Genomic DNA, 27,087 nt, shown 5'->3' with positions numbered 1-27,087 from the left:
TAAACATTTGTTCCTACACATTAGTAGTGTACATTAGCCTTGGCCAGGGATCACTTGTAAAAAAACATATTTATCGCAATGTGATTTGCTCCCTGGTTAAACAAAGGTAAAATAATAATTAAAAAAGCAGTTGGAGCTTTTCGAAACAAGTTATATTAAAAGATGGATTTTTGGCAGTATGGAATGCATCAGAGAAGATGAAGCCTTCATAAGGCACAGCAGTGATACAGCTCTACCTTAACCTAACTATGACATAACTTTTGGTTAAGCTTTAGCCTACTTGAAGCAAGCATCATATGCATGACATGACGTGTCATAATAGCGTCAAAACAGTGTCATGACACAGTCATGGCCAAGTCATGAACATTACGTCAATGTCGTAAACATTTTATGGTCATGAAAAGTTCACATTGTTAGGGCTGTCTTTACCTTAACTGAATGGCACTTAATGACAACAGCCATAAATGTTTATGACATGGACATAATGTTTACGACACGTCCATGACTGTGTTATGACATTGTTATGACACTGTCATGCCATACCTATGACCGGCGTCAAGTAAAGTGTTACCAAACTTTTCAGCTCAAACCTCTGAGTCATTAGTCTACCTATTAGTAATGTAACCCTGTAATGTGCCAGTGCAGCTTAACAAGCCAGGTCACTGTGAATGTATTTTTGTTTACAAATCTTGTGTAAAATGTATCATGCATGTACTCTTGCTGTGATTTGAGCAGTCAGAATGTCTGGCATATGACCTTTGTTAGTTTTCCAAATTGTTTTTATTTTACATATGCATCCAGAAAGCATTGGCTGCCGTTGCAACCATACTAGCACATGGTCATGGTTAACTGTCATATTGGTTAGACTTTATAAAGTACACTTGAATGATGAATAATATGAATGATATAAAACATTTATAGTGTAAATGCATATCCATAGACTAATATATCAGGCAATATCCTCTATAATATGAATGTGTATAAAATGCTATGAAAATGTTTCTTTAATCGCTGAGGGGATTGTAAATGTCACTACTAATAATAAATATGATCACAGGGGCCCTACAAATATGTGAAATAAAAATATTTTACTCGTATCACTCGTAAGACTGAGATCCTATTTCTTGCAAGAGAAATTTCCCTCAATTGAGGTCATTCCTGTTGTATTTACCACATGGACGTATAGTAGCATTGTCACCTAGGCGACCGTTGCTAGGCTACAGCAGTACACATGTGTTGCTTGTTGATGGCCTGGCCTTGAACATGGACATCAGGTTGACGTTTGCGAGGTTGTAGCATTGGCCATCTCTGGCGTCCGCGTTCTGTGGGTCCAGTGTCCTCTCGCGTGAGATGACCTTCAGCTGGGCCTGGAAGTTCTGCAGGGGGTTGAAGCCCGGCCGGACCTGGGCGGGACAGCGGAACCCTTCCTTGACGAAGCGCCCCTGCTGGGAGACGCCGACTATGCCGTCCTTATGGGCAGCTATCTTGATAATGGGGGAGTAAACGTACTGCACACACAGCAAATCACCTGCAGGACACAAGTCACATGGGCCTGCGCATTAGATATGGACACGGATTTGGATGCATTAGATATGGGCCACATTCGGGATGGTGCATTGCTGCTTCTGCTGTGCAGCATGCATGCACACTTTGCTATTTCAACGCATCCTGGCTACAAAAGTATTTCTGCCTTGTTTTTGTGGAGTTAGAAGCTGGAATTTGAAAATTCGCCCTATCCCGCAATGGTGAGGAATCCTTTACAAAATTCCTGGATCCGGATCGTGATTCGGATCACCACCAACATTTAATCACTTGTTCCTTTTGTCATGTCCAACAACTCCACAAAGTTGAGTTATCCTGCTGACAAACAAACAGACAGACAGACAGACAGACAGACAAACATAACCTCCTTGACGGAGGTAACAGGGAGTCTCTTACCACTGGCCACATCCCAGACTTTAATGGTCTTGTCCAGGGATCCTGTGAAGACGTACTTGTCGTTTACAGAGAATGCGGCACAGAGCACGCCTTCAAACACAAAGCCCTGTGTGGAGACGAAGGCACATTAAACATTTTCTTTTTCATTACTTAGCATATAACATGACTGCTACCACAGTGAAAAATGTTAGGTGAATGTAAGAAAGATATAGAGAAATTATTTAGAAATGTCTAAATAAATACATAAACAATTAAAAAATGTACAAAACACAGAGGTACTGTAGTGCATTGTCAGCAGCATGAAATATATAAATAAAATAAAGGCTAAGGCCTGTCTTTGTCTCTGACCTTGTACTCCATGGTGTGGTCCAGTAGTAGAGGGGAGAGGCTCCAGAGCTTCTGGACACAGTCCTGGGAGCCCACCAGGGCCTGGTTGCTCCAGTGGCTGAGGGCGATGCAGGTGATGCGGGCCGCATGCCCAGGCTCCAGGGGGGTGGAGGTGGAGCCCGTGGAGGAGCCCTTGCTGCAGATTTGACAAGTCAAGTCACGTTTATTTACTTTGTATATATAGCGCATTTCATACATAGATGCAATTCAATGGACTTCACAGAGAATACAAACAAGAGATACAAAACAAGAAATGAAGTAAAAAGTATTAGAGGAAAGAAATAGAAATATATAAAAACTATGTAGATAACACATCTGTAAGAATAAATAACAGTAAAAACATAGAAGAGTTAAAATCAGGGAAGTAATCAAGGAGTTTACAAGCATTAAAATCAAAAGAGTAAAACAAGCACAATCAGGGTTAAACACTGAGATCAAAGGCATCAGTAAATAACGTTGTCTTCAGTTGCGAGATTAGATTGGATTATATTAGATGAGATTCTATATATTATTGTCCCATAGCGATATTTGTTTTCACATTAGAAAGTCAGTTTCATCAGGTCCGGCATTAGTTAGAATAGATCTTTGTGATGTAGAGTACATCTTATTTACAAAAAGCATGTAGACACCATTTTCACATAACCATCCTCAGACATCCATGTACACATAATACATATACACACATCTATCCATCCATATACACTCCTTAACGTAGTGGCGGAACAATTGCACACAGGGCCTCAGGGCAAAACACTTATAGGGCCCCCCCATACAGCCTGCCAAGGTCACAATAGGGCCCCCGCCACCAATACAAGAGTGCTCTGGGCCCAGGGGCAAATGCCCTGCTCGCCATCCCTATAACTCCGGCCTGCCTTTACATACAGTACTCACTCCTCTCCTCCACATACACCCCACTTACTTTTTGCAGCTCCAGAGGGTCACGTGGCCGGCCTCCCCCCCGCACAGCAGCCTGTGGCTGGGCATGAGGGCCATGCAGGAGAGGGCCGAGGGCAGCTGGGCCAGGGGGAAGCGGCCCACGGGACCGTCCACGCAGGGGAAGCTGTCCCGCGCCGTCACCTCGAACAGGCACACTGCGTCCTCGTAGGCCACCGCAACACACTCCTCACGGGGGCTGATGGACATGCTCTGGATCTGGGCACAAGGGGGACATAAACGGAATACACACATGCACACACACATGCACAAACACACACACACACACACACAACACACACACACACACACAGACGGACCGGCAGAGAGACCGATAATCACGGATGCTGTTTTAAGACACTACTTTAAAGAATAAGAAGGATAAGAGCAGTATGGATAATATTATATTTACATCTTTGAAAGACTTTGGTCGGTAAACAAAGCCTTCTATATCTTTTCCACAGGAAGTCTCAAAGAGGAGGCTGTATCTGGGGGCCAAATCTGGCCCGTGGGGTCGTTTTATTTGGTCCGCGAGATAATTTCAGATGTCCATTTTAGTTGGCTCACAATCTCTATTAACATGACTTGAACACAAAATTAGGTGTCTCATGCAATATGAGTGGGCCACAACATAATATCTCACCTCACATGTTTTACTGTATACATTGAAATCTGAAAGCAGAGGCTGTGTACTGCACCTGGGGTGTATCCTTGACCTCATAGTGGAGGCTGTGTACTGCACCTGGGGTGTATCCTTGACCTCAAAGTGGAGGCTGTGTACTGTACCTGTGGTGTGTCCTTGAGGGGCGGTATGCACAGGGTCTCCTGGGGGAAGTCTAAGGGGTAGATCATGACGGTGCCGGTGCGCAGGCCACAGAACAGCAGCCTCTTCTGCTGCGCCAGCTCCAGGCACCGCACCTCCGCGGACGCGTCCATGGCATCCTGGGACTTCCCTGAGGAGAATCCAAACAGTCAGAGGATGCACGCACATCATTAGCACAGGTGCTGGACCAAACAGAAGATAAGACAAAACACAAGCCAGTAGATGCTGAATGGCAGCTGACACTTTAAAGGCCTAGTTTGAAGTCTCAGCTGCTATTCAAAACATACCTCCTTGGCGAAGGTAATAAAGGCATAACAAGCTCAACAATATGCTTAAAGGGACACTGTGTGAGATTTTTAGTTGTTAATTTCCAGAATTCATGCTGCCCATTCAATAATGTTACCTTTTTCATGAATACTTAACACCACCATCAAATCCTAAGTATTTTAAGTATTGTGACTGGAAAAAATGCATTTTTCATACATGAAAAGGGAGATCTTCTCCATGGTCCGACATTTTGAATTTCCAGAAATAGCCATTTTTAGCTGCAATAATGACTGTACTTGGGCCATACTAGAAAATATTCATTTATTACTTAGTAAATATTCATGAAAATATCAAATTTGGCAATAGGCAACACATTTTCAATGAGCAGTATAGTTGCAGTACCTTTTTTGACCATTTCCTGCACAGTGTCCCTTTAAATAAAGTGACAAAACAGTAGGTTTTGTCAGAGTGGTACAGAGTAGTGGTGTGGATTGGCACTGCCCTCACGATCCGATTCGATCACGATTCGGGAGGTTTCGATTCGATTCGATTCGATTCTATGCAATCCGATCCGATCCAATCCGATTCAATTCTACAATGCATTGCAATGCATTACATTTCTACTGAAAGCAAAGCAAATGTTTAATCAGTCATGATGAGGCAATACAAGTAGTCAGATACTGAGCAACAATGTATTGGCTGTTTTCTGTATCAGTCTGTATCAGTCTTGCAATGTTTTGAAGTGCTTTTATTTGATTTAACATTAATTTGCTCCCGAAATATCCATGGAAGTAATTGAAACTTTAAAAAAATGCCGGATCGATTCTGGAACTTGCCGGATCGTTTCTGGATCGTATTGGATTGGATCGCCGGATCGATCATTGTTGACACCACTAGTACAGAGTGCTGTGGCGTGTGGCGTGTCGTGCTGTTTAGCAGGCCTCACTTGTGATTTCACCTGTGGTGCAGTCCCAGGTGTAGATCTCCTTGCGGTTGTCGCGGTGCACGAAGAAGGCGCTCTGGCTGTCTTTGGAGATGGCCACAAGGGGGCAGTGTGCTGGCATGGAGGTCCTGGCCCTCATCTTGGGGTCAGAGGTCAGCTTCCAGAGCTTCAGCGACCCTGAGGAGGAGGAGGAGGAGGACGACGAGGACGAGGACGAGGACGAGACGGAGACGACCGCCTGGCCAAAGATCGCCAGTGATGTCACAAAAGGGTCTCCAGCGTCAAACGTGTCCTGGAGGGTTCCGGAAGGCAGAGACCACACCTGCGGAACCAGCAGCAGCAGCAGTACACAGAGAGGTCAGCAAAGCAGGATATTATATTTGGTAGTTTTTCTCAGTTTCAATGTTGCCATAGTTACTGCAATTTGCTCTTGTGTGGCAGTATAGGCCTAGCCTGATTATCATCGACCCTCAAATCTCTTCGAAACTTGGTCTGACCAAGAGCATAACAATTAACATTTGTCAAACGGCATGGTTGACCCGCCTCCCTTGGTTTGCTTATGGTTGTTTGCTTCCCGACAAAGTGAAAGGAGTTTCCGTATTTTCAGGAACTCAGAAAGTACTTGCATTGCTCTTGACCTCACTAGGAGGGCACAGCCTGGCTACGTAGTTACTGCACTTTGCTTTTGCACGGCAGTATAGAACAGAGAGAGTAGAGAGAGAGAGGTTCCATTGGCCCATTGTTTCCGGGTTCTATTATAGGGAGGGAAAGTAATCTCATCGCCCCCTGCTGGCAACGTTCCAACCCCCTGCAACAAATGAATGTTTTTTTTCTTTGAAAAATTACATCTCGGCCCTGACGACGAAGTAGAAGTAGTGGCAGTCATATTATGGACATGTTGGCCCGTTTTATCGAACCAGGTGGTAAAATGTTCGGTTTTTCACTGATCTGAGCTGATTTTAATATTCTTTAAAAAGCTAATACAGAACTACACTGACTGGCATGTGTGGCTTGTTTACTCCATGTAATTAGCATAGCCAAATTAGCATAGCCAAACATGAGCCAGAGAGGTGGTTACTCGTCACCACAGAAGCCATCATATCTACTAGAGAATTTAAAACCATACCAAAATGATCGCGTGTATATATGTGTAATAAGAAGACAATGTGGAACTCATAGGATTACAAGAATGTGAAGATATGCGAAGAACTTGCGTTCGTTCGCGTTCATTTGTTTCTCTGTGTTGTCAACGAGGCGCGAAGCACAGCATGCTGGGAGCTGTAGTCCGTTTCCGACCAGATTGGCACAATTTCTATTTTTCTTAAAAGGGCAAAAAATGACTTGAGATTTTCACAGGTAGTAGTTCATGCTATTGTGTACGCTGAAAAATGTGTCTGGTGTTATAGTTCCAAGTCATATCTTTGTGGGATTTTTTTAAAAACTTGTCTATGGGAGTTTCAATAGGATCACCCTGGTGTTTGGAACGTAACCGCTAGGATCGCTGTTTTCCACTTTCCCTCCCAATTGGGGGGGAAATCCCCCTTTAGGCAGACCTAGGCAGACCTCAGGACTGTTCTATTCAATGCTAGGAGTATTATGACACGCCCCTTTAGGCAGACCGGAACCTAGTCATGTTAGGTGCCCGTAGCAACCTATTACAATGGCATATCTCTATATACTTAAAGATTCTCTGGTATAGAACCTCACCTTAATCAGCTGGTCCTGTGCTGCAGTGACGAGCAGTCCAGCCTGGCTGGAGGCCGCTGCAGTTCGCACGGTGGCCCCCAGAGGGAGCTCCAGCAGCTTCTGCAGGGAGTTGTGCTGCTGAACCTCCAGTACCACCAACAGACTGCCACAACCTGGTGCACACAGAACAAGCAGAGGTGTCAAACGTAAAAGTCAATATAAAAGTAATATAGGTAGTACAACACTAGCACATAATATTACCAAACAAGAACCCACCACAAACTTGATCCAACCTGCAAAGTCAGCTGATCGTAAAACAAGTGCACAGGTCTACTAGTTACTCAGATAAGTTACTGGTGTTGAAACTGTGTTTCAACAGAAGAAGAAACAGAGATCTGTGATGGGGGAAAAAAACAATTGTGAACCTGCTAAGACGGTCTTCTCATCTTCAGATGCAGAGAGGAATGACGCAGGGCTGGGGAGCTCAACTGTGATGTAGGTGCCATTGCTAGAAACCTGATGGGTAGAAACAGGGAATACAAAAGAGAAATGTAACCAAAATTACCAATACTGCAAACCAATCTTTAAACTATAACGATACTATGAACACAATATCTGAGAACAGAGATCATTGTTTAAAAATCACTGGTTGGCTACCAAATACATATTGTAACAACATGCTTTCTGGGGCCGGCCACATATTAAAGGAACCGTTCTGCCAATTTCAATATGTTGTTGCATTTCTCACGCTACATTTGACTTGTCAGTACCTGGTGACACTGCACTTTTCGGCTCAGCCCTTTCCGAGATCTGAGCTATTGTAATGGGGGCAGATTTTGTTTACATTAAAAACTTTCTTAACATAGGCCTACTCCAAATATTTTTGCCAAAAGGTATCGCTGTTTGCTAGTTGTCTGCTGATGCTGCATGACCTTTTGGATGTTTTTGGGAATAAATAATGATGTTGTTTTTTTAAAATGCAAACAAACACCTGCCCCCATTAAAATGACCAGGATCTCGGAAAAGGCTGAAGGAAAAAAAAAAACTCAGATACTGACAAGTCCAGGGTAGTGTGAGCATTACAACTGCATGTTGAAATTGGCTGAAGTTATCCTTTAATATGGTTTTCTTGATTCCTCGTCTCCTGCCATGTTCGCTTACCTGGAATATGAATCCCTCTCTGGAGGCCACGAGGAGCTTGTTCTGCTTGACCAGTTGGAGCACACAGATGGGAGTGAGTGTGTGTGTGTCTCTGCTCTCTGTGTGTGAGGGCCTGAGTGCGTGTAGGTCGCCATGTGTGTGTGAGGGGCTGAGTGTGTGTGAGGGGCCATGTGTGTGTGCAGTGCCGTGTGTGTGTGGCGATGTCGATGTCGATGGGCTGTTGAGGCGTATCTGCGAGGTCTCCAGCCCTGTAGAGGCCTTGTAGAGGGTGAGCAGGTCTCCTCCAGACAGCACACACACGCAGCCACCCAGGGCCCCCAGCATCGTGCTCTGGCCCGGGGGCCCCACCTCGTACAGGGACTCCCCCGACTCCAGGTGCCAGGCTTTTACACACTACAAGGCAGAGAGACACTATTACCTGATGGGGCACAACCATTGCCACCATATTGGTACATGTCATGTAAAACATTGCAGTTGGTTAAACATAAAAAAGTAAGTTGCCATAAGTTTGTAAGTTAACTCAACTTGAGAGAGCCTTGAGTTGAGTTATGGTAGGTCTCGAGTTCAGTTAACTTACAAACTTGAGGCAGCAGGGCAACTTACTTTTTTTACGTTTAACTGGCTTGCAATAATTTAGAGTGTAGATGACTCTGAACAATTTTAAGGTATTATCAGAGACAGAGAGTGTGGCATTGATTCTTGAGCAAGCACACCCAAAATGTCAATCTCAACTAACTCAGAATATGAAGGCCAAACGATTGTTGTCACAGAGGCAAGTCAATTTAATGTGAGTGAGTGAGCTGAACTGCGTGCACATAGTATCTGATACCTGTTTTGGAGCCTGTGTGAAGATCACAGCACTCTCCTCCACTACACAGCAGAGAGGGGTGCAGAGTGCGCCTGTTGAAGACCCTGCTGTGACCTTCTGTGACCTTATGTTCTTCTGAGACACAGAGGTCTGTGTACCGGTCACCTTTAGAATAGTGTTTGGGTCACTAGGGTTCTCTGTGCTGTTGGAATGTTCCGTGGTGGAATGTTCTTCTCCACTGTTCTCTTTGTTCTCGGTGCTGGTGTTCTGTTCACTAGTGTCCAATGCCCTGGTTTTCTCTGTCCTTCAAAGCAAAAAAACAGTAAGTATGGAGGAACCAGGTTAAATGACTTCAACATGATTCTGATGTTTAGCCTAAGTCGTTTTAGGGTAGATTATTGACATTATTGGCCGTTTTGCAACTTTATATGATCACATTCTTTGCAGATCAATCCTTTTATTTAACTTTATTTAACATTAAAATCATACTAACTCATTTTCAGCAACAATGCAGTCACCGCCTTCTTGCCTAGTGGGGCAGTTCTGTTCACTAGTGCTCTGTTCACTCGTGTTCTGTTGACTCGTGTTGTGCTCACTGCTGCCCTCTGCAGGTCTGGTGTGTGTACTGCAGCTGACGGCTTCCTGTAGGCAGTAGAGTTGTCTTCCCGTCTTCAGGCTCCAGCAGCTCAGAGCTCCGTCAGCTCCACACGATAGACACAAGCTGCCACCACACACCACTCTCAAGGCCAGCACGGGACCTGGTGGAATGCAGACACAGAGACACACACACACAGACACAGACACACACACACACACAGAGAAACACACACACAGACACACACACACACACACACACACACACACACACACACACACACACACACACACACACACACACACACACACACACACACACACACACACACACGTTTAATCAATGTCAACGTATCTGAACATAGTATCTGATCATTTGGTTGTTTGACTCTAGAGGCAGTTGTTAAAGAGTTGTATAAAGTAGTAGAAGTAGAAGTACTATTACAGATGTAATGAACAACTCTGAGCTGTTACTCTTACAGGCCTTGGCTCACTGCCTCCCTCTCACCTGTGTGTGCAGCTAGTGTATGGAGCACCTCCTGGTCTCTCACCTGTGTATGGACCACCTCCTGGTCTCTCACCTGTGTGTGGAGCTAGTGTGTGGAACTGACCACCTCCTCATCTCTCACCTGTGTATGGACCACCTCCTGTTCCCTCACCTGTGTGTGCAGCTAGTGAGCACCTCCTGGTCTCTCACCTGTGTGTGCAGCTAGTGTGTGGATCACCTCCTCATCTCTCACCTGTGTGTAGTGTGTGGACCACCTCCTCATCTCTCACCTGTGTGTGCAGCTAGTGTATGGACCACCTCCTGGTCTCTCACCTGTGTATAGATCACCTCCCTCCCTCTCACCTGTGTGTGGAGCTGAGCACCTCCTGGTCTCTCACCTGTGTGTAGTGTATGGACCACCTCCTGGTCTCTCACCTGTGTGTGTAGCTAGTGTATGGGCCACCTCCTCATCTCTCACCTGTGTGTGCAGCTAGTGTGTGGAGCACCTCCTGGTCTCTCACCTGTGTGTAGTGTGGTGACCACCTCCTGGTCTCTCACCTGTGTGTGCAGCTAGTGTGTGGACCACCTCCTGGTCTCGTATGTTCCAGGCCGTCACCATCCCGTCCTCCGAGCCCGCTACCAACAGGTCATTGGTGGGGCAAACATCCACCGCTGAAACACCTATCCACAGGCAGGCAGACACACACACACACACAAGCACACACACGCACATACACACACGCGTAAACACGCGTAAACACACACGCACGCGCGGGCGCGCGCGCGCACACACACACACACACACACACACACACACACACACACACACACACACACACACACACACACACACACACACACACACACAGAGAGAGACACAGACACAGACACACAGACACACACACACACACTCACTCACTCACACACGCACACACACGCACACACACACACACACACACACACACACACAAGCACACACATGCACACACACACACACACACACACACACACACACACACACACACACACACACACACACGCACACGTAAACACACACACACACACACACACACACACACACACACACACACACACACACACACACACACACACACACGGCCATCAATCGCACACAAGTAGAAATATTTTAGGCAAGGCAAGTCACGTTTGTTTGTATAGCACATTTCATACACAGAGACACTTCAATGCGCTTCAGAAAAGAACATGTGTTTTTACAAGACTCTACATGCATCCATTTGTCAAGGCTACACTGACAAGCTCTTTCTTTGGCAGCTAATATGCGTGTAAGTGTCATTCATTCATGTTTGTTGGTGAAGACATAATATTACATTACATTACATTACATTGCATTTGGCAGACGCTTTATAACCAAAGCGACTTTCAAAAGAGAATACTACAATCGATGCTGGTCCTCAGAGCTTGTACATTACACACAGCCACATGTCACAGTAGCGATACAGTATGCATAGCTAGCATGACTGACATTTACAATCATTGCATTGTCACAGAGATTTCAGATACACATTTCACTTTATTTCAATCTTGTTCCACCTTCCTGCAGCTGATCAATTGAATTGATCGTTAATGGTGACCCTCTATTCTTTGTTTGAACAACTAGATCCAACTTACCTCCCTCCAATAGCAGCCTTAGCCACTGATTAGGGATACAATTGGCTCTTTAGAGCTAAGAGCTTCTGCAATGTCTCTAAGATTATAGCTCATTATTAGACATACACACCTATCCACGTGCAAACATAACTGTATGAGTGAAAGCCCAACTGGGAACACAGCACACAAGCGTTCACTGCACAGTGCACACAACGAAATTGCATTTATGGCTCACCCGTGCACAGGGGCAGCCCCTAATGGCGCCCCAAGGTAGCAGTACGGTGGGACGGTACCATGCTCAGTCATGGAGGAGGGTGGGGGAGAGCACTGGGTAATAACTCCCCCCACTAACCTGGCGGGGCGGGAGTCCAACCGGCAACTTTTGGGATACAAGTCAGTCGCCCTAACCGCTTACTCATGCCTGCCCATAAATGAGTGATGCGGAGTGGAGTGAAGTACAAGTAAACAGTGTTAGTAAAGAGTACTCAAAGGTATGAAGCTCCTATGCACAGCCAGTTTCCAGGTGCTGGTGAAGTGCAGTCATAAGTAATGCAGAGAAAAGGAGAACGATCGCTGCACACTGGTGGACTTAATTTAGCTGTTTTTATATTAACCCTTTTAGAGCAGAGCCTATATTATAACCTTACTGCCACCAAAATGGTAATGTCTATGTCTTATTATGTTACTTAAGGCTCTCAGTAATGTCATAGCAAAGTTGTTATGATGTAGTTCAGTATTTTCAGCAAATAGCCGGTGACCCCATCTGCACTAAGAGGCTAACTGAACAACACATTTTGCTTGTGCCTCATCAGGTTCACTTTGACATTTGCATACCTCCCACAGTTGAAATGGGGAAACATGTTGCTCACTAAATAAAAAAAAAATGGAAAATAAAGTCCACCAGTGTGCAGTGATTCTTCTCTAGTGTTAGTAAAGAGATCGTGCCTGTTTTGAGGCCCGAGAGGCTCGTCAGCACTCCCCCGGGGAGAGGCAGGAAGGAACTCTTGGGGATGAGGGTGGGGTCAGGACATGCCGTGAACCAATCCTGACACTGGGAACACAGGCGGCCTATCAGGGCAGGGTAGGTCTCGGTGAAGCAGTGGAGCCGGGCGAAGAGCTCAGTGTACAACAGGGATGAGTCTGTAGAGACAGAGAGGAGGAGGAGGGGGAGGAGGAGGAGGAGGAGGAGGAGGAGGATGAGGAGGAGGAGGAGGAGGAGGAGGAGGATGAGGAGGATGAGGAGGAGGGGAAGAGGGAGGAGGAGGAGGAGGAAGAGGAAGAAGATGGGGAGGAGGAGGAGGAGGAGGATGGGGAGGGGGAGGAGGAGGAGGGGGAGGGGAACAGGTGAGCAGGGTTGTCAGATGAGACTGATGATTTCCAGCCTCCAGAAAGTGGAGAATCTTTGGCCTACCTCACCCATGTGTCAGTCTAAATCCACTGGCTCACCCGCATATCAATCTAAACCCACTATGTCCAACATCGACACTTTAATAAATGTATACTCTTCATACATGCTTTCAACATAAGCTGTTGTCTATAATGAAAATGAAGGCTTTCTATTCTATTCTATTCTATTCTATCCCATTCTATTCTATTCTATTCTATTCTATTCTATTCTATTCTATTCCATTCCATTCCATTCCATTCTATTCTATTCTATTCTATTCTATTCTATTCTATTCTATCATATTATATATCATATTCCAATCTAAATCCGTGACGTCTAACTCACTGGCGTGTCCTTCGATGAGGTCGAATGTGGGCTTGATGAGTGTATTCTATTCTGTTCTATTCTATTCTATTCTATTCTATTCTATTCTATTCTAATCATTCCATTCTGTTGTAATCTACTCTATTCTACTCTATTCTATTCTATTCTATTCTATTCCATTCTAAACCTGTGACGTCTAACTCACCGGCGTGTCCCTCGATGAGGTCGAATGTGGGCTTGATGAGTGTATTCTATTCTGCTCTATTCTATTCTATTCTATTCTATTCTATTCTATTCTATTCTATTCTATTCTATTCAATTATATTATATTATATTCTATTCTATTCTAATCATTCCATTCTGTTGCAATCTACTCTACTCTACTGTATTCTATTCTATTCTATTCTATTCTATTCTATTCTATTCTATTCTATTCTATTCTATTCTAAACCTGTGACGTCTAACTCACCGGCGTGTCCCTCGATGAGGTCTAGTGTGGGTTTGATGAGTGTGAATGTGTCCTGTATGAGCTGCAGCTCTGGGCATTCGTACAGCGTGGTGCAGAGGGACAGGTCCTCCAGCACGCTGCCCACACCACACACTGCCGTCTTACAGCTCAGCCACTCCATGCTGCCTGCACATCACATGCAATACAGAGCAAAGCACACAATTTTTATTCATATCACATATACACGTACTGGTACAGATCATCATGAAGTACAGAGCAATACAACACCTATTCATATCCTACATACATACCATCATGCAGTACAGAGCAGAGCACACAACATCTATTAGTCTATTCCAACGTCTATTCATTCATATCCCATATACATGCAGTACAGACCACACAATCTCTATTCATATGCACATGAGCCATATTTGTGGGAATGTACACATTTTCATACAGAATTATATTAAAATTGAACCAAAAATAGAGAGAGGGGAATGCTGAAGCCAGAGTTTCATAAAGACTTTTTTTTAACTTTGGTAAGGAGTGCCTCAAAAGTTGTTTTTCATCTATTCATGGCAATGTTGAAAATGGATCAATGGGAGAGTAAAGAAGAAGCATGTGTAACTGCGAGAAGTTTCCCCCACGGGAAACAATAAAGCTTGCCTGACAGGCCAGACCATTCATTTTGAATTACTTTGTAATACACAAATGGCCTGGGGTGAATTTCTCGAAATCAAAGTTGCTTACTACATTAGCTACTTCGTTGCTTTCAATGCATTTTCCCATTGGCAACTACCGAAGTTGCTAACAGACTAACAACTTCCCTTTTGAGAAACTCACCCCTGATTACGCTTCTGTGGGGAGGGTTTAGTCGTCCATCAGACGGCCGGCCAATAAGCAAACACATACGTCATTAACATCAGCCGTCAGTGATTGGTCCACTCATTTCAAACCAGAGCTGAGCTCACTCCTCCCACCCAAGTGCTCCAGGGCATCGAGGATCCAGACCAAAAAATGAATTGCAAAGTAATAGATGTGGTCTGGTGAAACCAGGCTACAATAAAGCTACTACTACTGCTACTAGACGCAGGTGTGACTGGCCTGTATTAACGTACCGACTATGAATCCGCAGAGCTGCTCCCATCTGTCCGCATGCAGCAGGTGGAACGGCAGCTCCCTCAACTTCCTGAGGTTGGCCACGCCCTCCGCAAACCACAGGGGCTGACAGGGCACCTAAAGACAGAGATATTCAACATCAACTGGTATCTGGTACATGATTTGTTTTGCATACGATGTGTATTATATGGGATGTGCTGGGAAGGGTGGCTAGAGGGAGGGGGTGAACGCAATGATATATGTACTGTATGTATTTATGTTTTGAGCAATGGAATGATATTTTGATGATTTTATATAGTAAGACCAATAATTATATTCCATTCTATTCTATTCTATTCTTTTCTATTCTATTCTATTCTATACGACAGGTAGCTCACCTTCCTGTCTGCGTCTAGCTTGGAGTGTAGAGGGGGGAGCTGGAGAGGTTTGGGTCGTCCGTTGCTCCATATCCCCTGGAAGTAGTCTGCCATGACGGCGTGCCTCTCCGACCGCTGCTCCCCGTCCAGGTACCGCTGCTGCACCTGCTCACGCACAAGTCTGGTGGAGGAGGAAGAGAAGGCAGCAAGAGACTTTTCAAAAGACATTTCAGTTGACTCCACCTCAATTAAATTCTTTGGATAAAATGGGAAAAAGTGAAAGCCCAACTGGGAAACTCCAACTGTCATTGTCATTGTGACACAGCACTCCACAGAACACAAGTGCACACAACGACATTGCATTTATGCCTCATCCTTGCCGAAAGGGAGCAATGCAGCGGGGCGGTTCCATGCTCAGGGTACCTCAGTCATGGAGGAGGATGGGGATGAGCACTGGTTAATTACTCCCCCACCAACCTGGCGGGTCGGGAGTCGAATCGGCAACCTTTGGGTTACAAGTCTGACGCCCTAACCGCTAAGTCATGACTGGGAGACTGACCATGATGTGGGTGATTGAGAATCTTTACACGCATTCCACTTTGAGTTAGAGGGATTCTTGTCATGCTGCTCTATGATTTATTGTCGGACATATAGGCTGTCGGACCAATGGACCGCCTCCAGCTGCACTGTTGTCCTTCACCGGATCCTCTAGTGTGCATAGTAGTAGAAGAGCCTGGAAAAAGAGGACTCCAGCCTCTTCTATTAGATGATGTACCTCTTAACTTAACCTGGTTTAGTCCTGAACCAGCTTCTTAGCATAGGGCCCTGGTCATCAGGATCCTCACCTGTGATAGAAGGTGAGCAGGTGTATCTCACCTGTGATAGAAGGTCAGCAGGTGTATCTCAGCTGTGCAAGAAGGCAAGCAGGTGTATCTCACCTGTGGTAGAAGGTGAGCAGGTGTCTTCCTGCGTCCTGCCTCTCCACCAGCAGCTCTCCCATGTCTTTCCTGAGTCGCGTCCACAGCAGCGGGGGCATGTGGATGAGGGAGGAGGAGCTTGGGGGCAGCCAATGACGGTACACCTCAGCCAGCACCTCATCGTCTAGAGACAGGACGTCCCGTAACTCAGCCTCCGACAGGCCATCTCTGGACAATGAAGAAGAGAATGAAGAAGAGTTTAACACAGACCATCTCTTATCTGGGCAAAAAGAATGAAAAAGACTTGCACACAGGCCGTCTCTGGACAAAAAGAGTGAAGAAGAGGAAAAGAGAAAAGATGAGTTGAGTGTGTGGGGTAGTGGTATGAAAACCTTCAGGTGCTCATCGGTATCCAAAGTTGCAAACTTGTAGTGGAGAGAGAGAGGGTCCGAGAGAGGGTCCGAAGACTAACAATGTAGAGCCTGAGATCTGTCTGACTCTTTTTTTGTTTGCTATTATTGTAGTGTGTTGTGCGTCTGTGGCTGTATGGCTGTGTACTGTGGCTATGAAGGCCGGGCATGCTGCCTGAAAATTCACTACTGTATATTAAAATAAGAGAAACAGGAGCTTGGACTTTATTTTCAGTCAGTGTTCTGATCTCACCTGGCTAAGACGATGTATATCAACACACTGACCACACCTGGTTAAGGCGATGTATGTCAGCGCTATGCTCTCACCTGGCTAAGGCGATGTACGTATATCAGCTTCTGACCTCACCTGGCTAAGGCGATGTACGTATATCAGCTTCTGACCTCACCTGGCTAAGGCGATGTACGTGAGTGCTCTGCTAGTCAGCAGTCTCCCGTGCTTCTTCTCCAGTGACTGCAGCAGCAGATCCACCACCTCCTGCGATGACTCACCCACCTGAATAGGATGGTTAGTTGCATTACAATACATTACATTATATTACATTGCATTACATTACATTATATGACATTTGGCAGACGTTTTCATCTAAAGTGACTTACAATCGAGGACGTAAATACACTTCGGGTACACTTAACTTGACACCGGGGTCATACGCATGACATAACAGTGTCATAATAGTGTCAAAACAGTGGCATGACACATGGTGTGTTCCATTATTCACCCTCTGTACTGTGTACCTTGTTTGAGTGCAGTGAAGTACTCTTTCCATCCTCCGCAATTCACGAGGCGAGTACATTCCGATTCCCGTTCTGTCTGATACACTTAACGGAAATGACGGTTGGTCGCGTGTCATCCGAGTTTACCAACCGCCAATATGCAATTCAACACGGAAGGCACCGTTCCTTATGCTGACACTTTTTAAAGTTACCCCTGCCTCTAATACACATGGCGATTGTCTTTGGAATCAAAACTATGCTGTTATCACAGAGATTCAACCGTTTGACAGATCTGACACTCAACTACGTCACAGACATGGCGGCTGTTGAGTGCGAAAAGTGTACAGTAACTCCACACTTCGAAAAATGGCCGTTTTGGGGGCGTTATCCGGGTAATTTACAGTACACTTTACCGTCACGATTAGAAATGGAACACACTGCGTACCCAAACACAGTGCGGAAAGGGCGGACAGTACGAGTATTGGAACACAGCATCAGTCATGGATGAGTCATTATCATGTCATAAACATTTTATGAACATGAAAAGTTGAGATTGTTTGGGCTGTCTCTACCATAACCGAAGGTCCCTTAATGAGAACAGTCAACATGTTTATGATATTGACATAATGTTTATGACACATCCATGACTGTGCTATGACACTATTATGACACTTTTGACACCTCTGATGCCGGTGCCAAGTAAAGTGTTACTTTTTGTTACATAGAAAAGGGTTGTCTTTAATTTCTCAGGGCAAAGCAAGACCTGGCTGGCCCACCTGGAGATCAGCAGTGTGTGTGTGCGAGGTCCACTGCAGGGCTGTATGTAGCGCCATGTGTAGGAACAGAGGGCTGCCGCCGCCACTCTTCTTGAACCTCCTTATCAGCACCTCCTCCTGCTCCTTCTGCAGGGCACGCCCCGCAGCGCTCAGGTACGCCTCCACCACACCCTTCAAGATTCAAGATTATTTTATTTTATTGGTCCCGAAGGGAATTTGTCTTGGACATACATAGCAGGCTTGTACGAAATTCCGAATTGAATGAATTTGAATTTACAAGTAATGCCATAATATGAACACTAGGTGGTGGTGTTCTATGTATTCTCAATGGGTGGTGTAGCTTAAATTCAAAGAAATTCAAGGTAATGACACCACCTAGTGTTCGTTTCATGGCATTACTTTGAATTCAAATTCATTCAATTCGGAATTTCGTACAAGCCTGATGACGCCAAAAAAATCATCATAGAGATGAATTAAGTTCATACTTTAAGTGCATATCTAGTACAGCCTCCTACATAAATATATTACAAGGATAGTAGTTGCTAATGACCTGAGTTCAATACAATAGGTCCACAGACACAGGAACAAAATAAAACCTATACTATACCTTGCTCTGCTCGCAAGTCAGCGGCTCCAGCTCGAAGAAGCTCCCATGCAGCTCCTCCTCGATGGTGGTGGCCCGCAGGCGACCCAGCAGGGACGCGGCCGTGTCCGGAAGCGACACCACCAGGTGGACGTTGGGCGGTAGGTCCCTGGGCAGCCAGTGCAGCTTCAGGGCGTTGTGCGCGGGGGAGAGGAGCTCCAGGCCGTCCAGAAGGAGCAGCAGCATGTCCCCACGGGCAGACACCTCCTCCAGGGCCTGCCGAAACGCCCGCACCAGCTCCTGGGGAATGGGTGCAGTTTGGTTGAATAGATGGTGATTACACTTTACTTGACATCGGCATCATACACATGCCATGACAATTGTCCTAACAGTGTCAAAACTTTGACCAGGATCTTTGACCCATTAGTGAATGTTTATAAAGCTAGCAAGATTTGCAGCCATTTTACTAGCCATTTTGGGTGGTGATGATGACAAAAGTTCATTTAGAGCCCTGGATACAACTGACACGACTGGCTATGGGCTACGTATAGGCCTATGACAAATTAGCGTTGTGCGCGGGGAAGAGCAGCTCCAGGCCGTCCAGGAGGAGCAGCAGCATGTCCCCACGGGCAGACACCTCCTCCAGGGCCTGCCGAAACACCCGCACCAGCACCTGGTGGTGGGTGCAGTTTGGTTGAATTAGGGCTGGGACATAACGCGGTTATTACGATTAATTAATTACGCAAATATTAATGCGATTAAAAAGATGAACTCATTTGAATCGCACTATAATAGAGTTATATAGTTCTGGAATAGACCAGTGGAGGGCAGCATTACGCCTGATGGTGTACAGCCTGCTGAAATTGAGAAGATTTCTCTCTTCTTTTAAAAATAATCATTATATTGTTGATTAAGCTTATGTATTGTCATTATTCAAAATCCATATGGATTTTTTTTTCACTGTTCTCAAGTCAGATATTTAAATGCAATTAAAGTGCGAGTACCAAGAAATAGGGCACCGATACCATTTACAGGTGCTTGTATGACACTTAAACAGCCTTGAAATTAGTTGTTTCAAAGAGGTACTGTATTTAAAAAGTATAAAAAGTTTTGGTTGATTCACTTTGTATTAGTCTTTTTCCTGTTTCACAAAGGTAGGCAGCAGCCTGACAAAGTCATGCAATGATTTTACATCCAAGTAGTATGCACTACAGCCCTTCATATACATTTCAAATAGGGTGGTATCGGTGGTGGTATCGGTGGTGGTATCGGTATCGGTATCGGCCGATACTCCACAGCCAGGTATCGGGTATCGGTATCGGGGCCAAAAAATGGTATCGGTGCAACACTAGCTAAGTATACATGTATGCATTGCCAAATGATAGACTACATTCATAACGGCCAATAAATGGTCATGGGCAGTCGTAAACCACACCTTCCCTACGAGTAGTTGCATATGTAGCCTCCAGACCAGGGGTCAGGAACCTATGGCTCTAGACGCAGTGGTGGACAAAGTAAAAGTAAAAGTAAAAAAAGGAAACACTGTTTTTTTTCCAACACAGGTAACTTATCTGAGTAAAAAGTATTCCAATGTACTTGTCTTACGATAAGCTGATTCTGCACAGTTTCGATTGAGTTTGTGGTGGGTCCTTGTTGAGTTTTTATTGTTTTTCAGTAATAACACAGTCTATCTCAATAGGTAGGTACAATGGAGTAAACGGTGTAACAGCTATGTAGTATCATGTGCTACTGTTGTAATTACACCATGAAAGTACTTTTACTTTTACTTTGTCCACCACTGCTCTAGAGCCACATGTGGCTCTTTTGGGACCTGTATATGGCTCTTACTTATCCAGGGTTGCCAACCATCCCTTGAAATACGGAATTAAAGTATGAGTACACTCTAAAATTGTTGGGCTTAATTGAAATAAATGCTTTTAATTGTATTCAGTGTTTTGAAAATGGTATGGCTCTCGTGAAAATTTCTTTTTTAAAATTTGGCGATTATGGCTCTCTCCACCAGAAAGGTTCCTGACCCCTGCTCCAGACTATCTCACTTGTCTCACTTGCCTATCCCCTTGTGAGATAGCCTGGTGTTAATAACCTGGCAATGAGGGGGGCGCTGTGGCGCTGTGGCACAGCGCGCTAAGCCCCCCCCATTTGGGCTTACATTGCCCACGAGGAGCCCGGTTCGAGTACGGCCGGGGTAATTTCCCGACCCTGTCCCATCTCTCTCTCCCAGTCATTTCCTATCTACTCTCACACTGTCCTATAATAATAAAGCCCAAAAAGCGCCCCCAAAAAAAAAATTACCTGGCAATGCTCTCACCAACCTACCTGGGTGGAGAGCGTGGCGGGATGCGACGACGAGAGGCCAAACGCCCCGCGGATCTGCAGACAGACGCCCCTGAGCAGTGTTTGGAGGTCGGAGCTCAGACGGGACGTACCCAGAAGCCTCAGCACCACGGCGGCCCGCGGGTCCAGCACGCCGCGCATCTCCTGGGCCAGCTTGCACATCAGCGCTGTCTTGCCGACACCCGGCGGCCCGACCAGGACCAGGGGCGCGTGCCTGGCGCCGGTCCGATCCCACATGGTGAGGCAGACCTTGCCCAGCAGGCTCTCCCGGCCGCGGAACACGGCACACTCGCGGGCACACATGCTGGCATGGTGGTGGATCTCCTGGTGGAGCCAGCTGCAGCCGTCCCCCCTCAGATCTCCTCCTGTCAAAAAGAGAAAAACACGCACATCAATCTCAAAAAGATTGGGTGCAGGACTAGTAAATATAAAATATCATGAAAACTGAAAGAAAAGTCTGCGACACCAAGCTCCCTTTTCTCTTATTTTAATGTGACGTTTTGGGCAGCATGCCCTTCATCAGACATGACTTTTCTTTCAGTTTCCTTAGATCTCCTCCTCCTCCACCTCCTTCTTCTCCTCCACCTCCTCTACCACCTGGAATGCATACTTCTTTTTTAATACCACTCGAGAATTATTATATTAAAGAATTTTTAATAACTTCATTCATTTTTTGGACTGTGCTGCCCTAACAGCTTATGGACCTAAATAACCCAGACTCTATTAATCTATAGGCCATGTTGTGTTTTATGTGTTTTCATGTGCGTTTGTACTGTATGTGGATTGTGGAGAAGTGTCACGAAAGACAAATATCTTATCTTAAATTTCAAAAATCTTATCTTATCTTATCTTACCTCCGCCTCCTCCCGGCTGCCTCCCCACACCTGTGCTCCCCTCTCCGACTGTCTCCCTGATCCTCTCCTTGATCTGGGAGGTGAACTGCTGGCACAGCTGGTCCAGGTACTGCGCGTGCTCCTTACGGCTGGGCTCCAGGACTCCTGCCTTGCTGAGCTCCGGGCAGCTGAGCTGGACGCAGGAGGAGAAGGAGGAAGAGGAGGAGGAGGAGGAGGAGGAGGAGGAGCAGGCGGAGAGGAGGCGCGCCTTCAGGCTGGAGAGGAGCTCCTGCGCCTCCGTGTCCACCAGACCGTCTACCGTGACGTCGGTGAAGGCCGCCGGGTTCTTCTGCACGTCCTTCTTGCGTAGCTTGGGCAGCTCGCGGACCAACACCAGGGATGTGGCCGAGGTGGCGCTTGGGGTCCCGGCGGACAGCAGGCCTTGCTCTATCTCACACTCTGTCACTGGAAAAGCATTACACTACATTACATTACACTAAGCTAGTTTAACTGTGGGCCATTGGCCGAGGAACTTAAGCACAGGAACTTAAGCCCAGGAACTTAACCTTAACTTAACCCGTTTGTACTGCCGGGGCTAGGCCAGAACTGGGTCCAACCAAGAACTGTTGTCTAGGTAACAGGCCCTCCTCAACTGCCAAGGCAACCAGTAAGCCAGTAAGGTCATTTTCGAATGGGTTACCACAGCTACCATTCTAATTGGAATTTTTTGTTCGCCTGCATTATGAATGCACCAGGAACTCTAGACCTGGGCTTAAGTTCCTGGGTTTAAGTTCCTGGGCCAATGGCCCACAGTATAAACGGGGCAACTCTGTCACTGGAAAGGATAGCAAGGGGCAGAGGCTTGGGGGTTTATACTTTGCATATACAGGTAATAGGTGGCCCGCTGAAAACCACACATGAACACAACACAACACATCTGACTCTATCTCACATTCTGTCACTGGAAAAGCATTACATTATATTACACTTAGCTGATGCTTTTATCCAAAGCGACTTACAGTCATGTAGACACAGCAGGGTATTGGCTACAGTCCCTGGAGCAATGTGGAGTTACTAGGTGTTTTGCTCAAGAGCCAGCTGGAGGTGTACAGAGAGGTAAGGGTGGGATTTGAACTTGCAACCCTCTGATCTTAAGACCACCTTCGTAACCATTAGGCCACGGCAAATTTGGGCTTGGGGTTTTACATGGATTAATACAGTGGTTCTCAACCTTTTTTGAACAGACGTCCCCTTGACCTCACCATAAACCTCCCAATGCCCCCTTGACCTCATCATAGGCCAACGCCCAACACCCAACGTCCCCCTTAGTATTGAAAAATAAAGTAGACTAATGCCCCCCAATGGGAACTAAGCCCCGACCCCACTCAGTTGCATCCTTCTCATCGCCACCTCTAGGGCAGTGGTTCCCAACCTATGGGTCGGGACCCACCTTATGGGTCGCCAAAGATCCACAGGGGGTCGCAGAGCCCTCTTGATTTTAAGGGGTTTCATTTTAAATATATATAGCCCATGTTGAATAAAAGACAAAGAATTTACCTAATAAATGCATAGAAGCAACAAATTGTAAGTGCTCCATTAAACATTTATTCTATGTTTGACCAAAGACGAATTGAGGAATAAAATAACTAAAATGAGTTTTCGCAGGAAACAGAGGGCATCTTGTGACACGCATCTCGCGTGGTTGGGTCACCAAAGATTACAATAGTAAAAACATTGGTCCCTTAAGAAAAAGGTTGGGAACCACTGCTCTAGGGCATCCCAACGCCCTCTGGGGGGTTGTAGCAGAGAGAGTAGAGAGAGAGAGAGGTTCCATTGGCCCATTGTTTCCGGGTTCTATCATTGCAAGGGGGAAGGGGAGAAATCCCCCTTTAGGCAGACCTAGGCAGACCTAAGGACTGTTCTATTCTGCTAGGAGCATTATGACACGCCCCTTTAGGCAGACCGGAACCTGGTCACGTTAGGTGCCCATAGAAACCTATTATGTTGGTATATCTCTATATACTTAAAGAATCTCTGTTTGTAGCAGTGTTTCACATTATTTACTGTGCCTTCCAATACTGTGTAATGTCAACAGGCCTGTGAGTCACCTACCAGACTTGAAGTAGTTGTTCCTCTGCTCTGGGGTGATCTGTCCTGCCTTCTCGGCCTCCAGGGCGGCGCTGTGGAGCAGCTTGAGGAGGCGTGCCTCAGTGTACTGCCAGGACAGGGCGTCCTTGTCACGCAGCTCCGCACACTCCGCGGACATGTTGTCGTAGTGGGCAAAATGTCTGGTGATTGGCTGAAGGACGTAGGAGGGCGGGACATTGTTGTCATCCCTCCAATACCATTTGTTGATAAACTTGACGTCGTCGAGGTCGGACACCTTGCCAACCAGCAGCTCAAACTCTCGCTCGGAGATGACGCGGGGGAGAGGCCGGTGGCCGTAGCGGTTCCCCAATAAGACCTAGAAGAAGAAACGTACAGTATACAACATCAGTATACAACATACAGTATACAACTTCTTTGACCAAGTGCCCCTTTGATCTCATCATAAGCCTCCCAATGCCCCATTGACCTCATCATAAGTCTGTGAACCCCCTCATGTAGAATTTTCATTGTACATGTGATATAGTGACAATAATGGACATGATCTATTCCAGCGGTTCCCAAACTTTTCCCCCTGCGCACCCCCTTGTACATTTCAATGTGGTTCGCGCACCCCCTGAGCGAATATTTTGGTGTGCTGATTGGCCAGTCAAGCATGGATTCACTGCTCATTTCCTGTACATTATGCACATTCATTTTGGGGAATCCTCTCTTCCAAAAGTCTAGGAGTTAAACTACACTTCAGATGGAGCCTTCCAGCATACAAGCTTAAATACAATTAAAAATGACTTAATGTTCAACAATGCTAGATAAAAACTCACATGTCCACCATTGCTCTATTCAGCTCGCGCACCCCCTTATGCCAGGCTGCGTACCCCAGTTTGGGAAACTCTATTCTATCCTATTCTATTCTATCATATTCTATTCTATTCTATTCTATTCTATTCTATTCTATTCTATTCTATTCCATTCTATTCTATTCTTTTTGTTGTGAGTCCAAAAGGGGGGGGTCCGAGCTGAAAACGTTTGGGAACCACTGCTATAAGCGATGTTTCTGTAGATGTTTCTGTAAGAGTTTCACTTGTTGCAGGTGTTAGTCAAAAGTGTCAGACGGTTTAAGAAGGTAGGTCTGAACACTGTGGAATAAGCTCCAAAAAATAAACTTAAATAGAAGACTCAGAGAGTGCAGACCTCCGCCAAGGAAGCTGCTTGATACATTTGACTATGTTACACCCTAAGTCTTTCTGCCTTGTTTTTGTGGTGTTCCCGCAATTAAATTTCTTGTCACTAAGAGGCGTCTAGATGTTGAAGAATCTTTTGAAAAGTCCTGGTTCCGGTTCGTTAACCCCGGATCACCACCAGAATTCGTCGAATTCCGTTGATTAGTTTTTGAGTTATGCTGCTGACAGACAGACAAACAAACAAACAGACAGACAGACGGACAGACAAACCAACGCGACCGAAAACATTACCTCCTTGGCGGAGGTAATTAAATTAAAACAGCAACGTTTTGTACCTAACCTACCTTCTTAAACTGTCTGACACTTTTGCCTGACACCTGCAGCAAGAGATTTTGGATGTGTGCACCCCCTACCCAAAACGACTCTGTACAGTAAGTGAGACTCACAGTGAATGCAGGCCCAGCAGAGATGCGTTGGCATGCCTGGATCTCCTCTAGACACAGTTCAGTGGTCATGTGGTCCACAGACACCATGTCTCGCACTCCCCAGCGCAAGTCCACAAGCTGGCAGAGATTAAAAAAACAACAACAAAAAACAATATTTCTCTAAGCATCGACTCACTTCTTAGGGTGATCAAAGAATAAAAAAATTGTACATAGGTACAAGGTTTCTCCTTTAAGGAAAACCTTGTCTGAAGGCCACAACGCACTAAGAACAGTTTCACAAATTGGGAATCTGTTTCAGGAAACAAGAGGCCTCAATCAATAATGAGAGCAGAGCAGATCACCTAGAAGAGTAAGAAGGCTACTCACCTCAAAGGTCAGGCCTAGACTGTGGCAGAAGTTCTGGATGTCAGGATAGGCCTTCTCCATCAGCACACTCCTCTCTACTGTCATATCTAGCAACCAGAGTCACAGTAAACACGCGTGGAAGTGAAAGCCCACCTGGGAAACTCCCATTGTCATCGTGACATGCAATGAAATTGCATTTCTGCCACACCCGTGCAAGGGGTAGCCTCAAATGGCAGTGTCAAATGCCGGTAATGGAGTGTAAGTATATCAATAATAGCATTTATTACGTAACGTAATAATAATATTCGTCATTTCCATCATCTCCTGACAGTTGACTATAAAGCCACATGATCTGACACGTTACGCGAGACTGAAACTACATTTCACTATTATACCACCGTATGTGATACAAGATGTTGCTAAAATATTTCTGTGCGTCATGCATGGCTTATATTACTGTTGTAGCCGTGGAGGGTGTAAGATGACACTGGATGGTGAGTCAGGAGGCAGTCAGGTCTATGGCTGCAGGCAGGGCCACTGACAGTTTTGGCTAGGCCCAGGTCAAAATCATCCGGAAGGGCTCCTCACCCAATACATACAGTACAATGTAATGAGGACCCAATTCGCCACAGAGGAGCAAGGCTGGGGAGCTGTAACCTGATTATCATCGACTTTCAAATCTCTTCGAGACTTCGTCTGACCTAGAGAATTACAATGAACGTTTCCCAAACAGCATTGTTGACCCGCCTCCCTTGGTTTGCTATTGGTTGATTGGTTCCTGACAAAGTGGGTGAAGTTCCCGATTTTTTGTGAAATCAGAAACTATACTTACATTGCTCTTGGCCTGACCAGAAGCAACGCCGATGGTGTTGCATCACTAGGAGGGCATGGGCTGACTAGGGGAGCCCCCCCGAAACAAACACATCCCACCCCAACACACCCACCCAACCCCCCTGTCAGACATCATGAACTCTTACCTGAGCCAGTTGAGCTGAGGAAGACTCGCACCACTGTGGAGCGCGGGTGGGGGACTGTGTGGATGTGGCCCTTCAGAGCCTCCAGCCCCACGGCCTCCACCAGGGGCTCCATACCCACCGCCGCCTCCAT

The 27,087-nt window shown here is 45.9% G+C and overlaps 1 protein-coding gene across 1 annotated transcript; it reads right to left on the bottom strand.

Moving 5' to 3' along the window:
• Positions 1-1,216: 1,216 nt before the first annotated feature.
• nwd1 (NACHT and WD repeat domain containing 1) lies at positions 1,217-27,087 on the bottom strand. The gene is made up of 27 exons (XM_063200377.1): positions 26,958-27,087; positions 26,002-26,087; positions 25,636-25,752; positions 24,015-24,366; positions 21,944-22,367; positions 21,052-21,406; positions 19,283-19,387; positions 18,739-19,014; positions 18,132-18,302; positions 17,028-17,134; positions 16,232-16,438; positions 15,315-15,474; positions 14,937-15,054; positions 13,837-14,001; positions 12,602-12,796; positions 10,586-10,708; positions 9,476-9,704; positions 8,968-9,250; positions 8,139-8,531; positions 7,403-7,493; positions 6,999-7,150; positions 5,295-5,613; positions 4,045-4,211; positions 3,245-3,477; positions 2,287-2,461; positions 1,939-2,044; positions 1,217-1,528 (listed from the first exon to the last, which is right to left on the bottom strand). The coding sequence occupies exons 1-27, from the start codon at positions 27,085-27,087 to the stop codon at positions 1,218-1,220; spliced, it is 5,550 nt and encodes a 1,849-aa protein (XP_063056447.1). The 3' UTR covers position 1,217.

The sequence above is a fragment of the Engraulis encrasicolus genome, chromosome 6 (genome assembly GCF_034702125.1).
Source record: "Engraulis encrasicolus isolate BLACKSEA-1 chromosome 6, IST_EnEncr_1.0, whole genome shotgun sequence".
In the NCBI taxonomy this organism is placed as follows: Eukaryota; Metazoa; Chordata; class Actinopteri; order Clupeiformes; family Engraulidae; genus Engraulis; species Engraulis encrasicolus.
The sequence above is the reverse complement of the archived record's forward strand: the minus strand, read 5'-3'. Positions and strand labels throughout refer to the sequence as shown.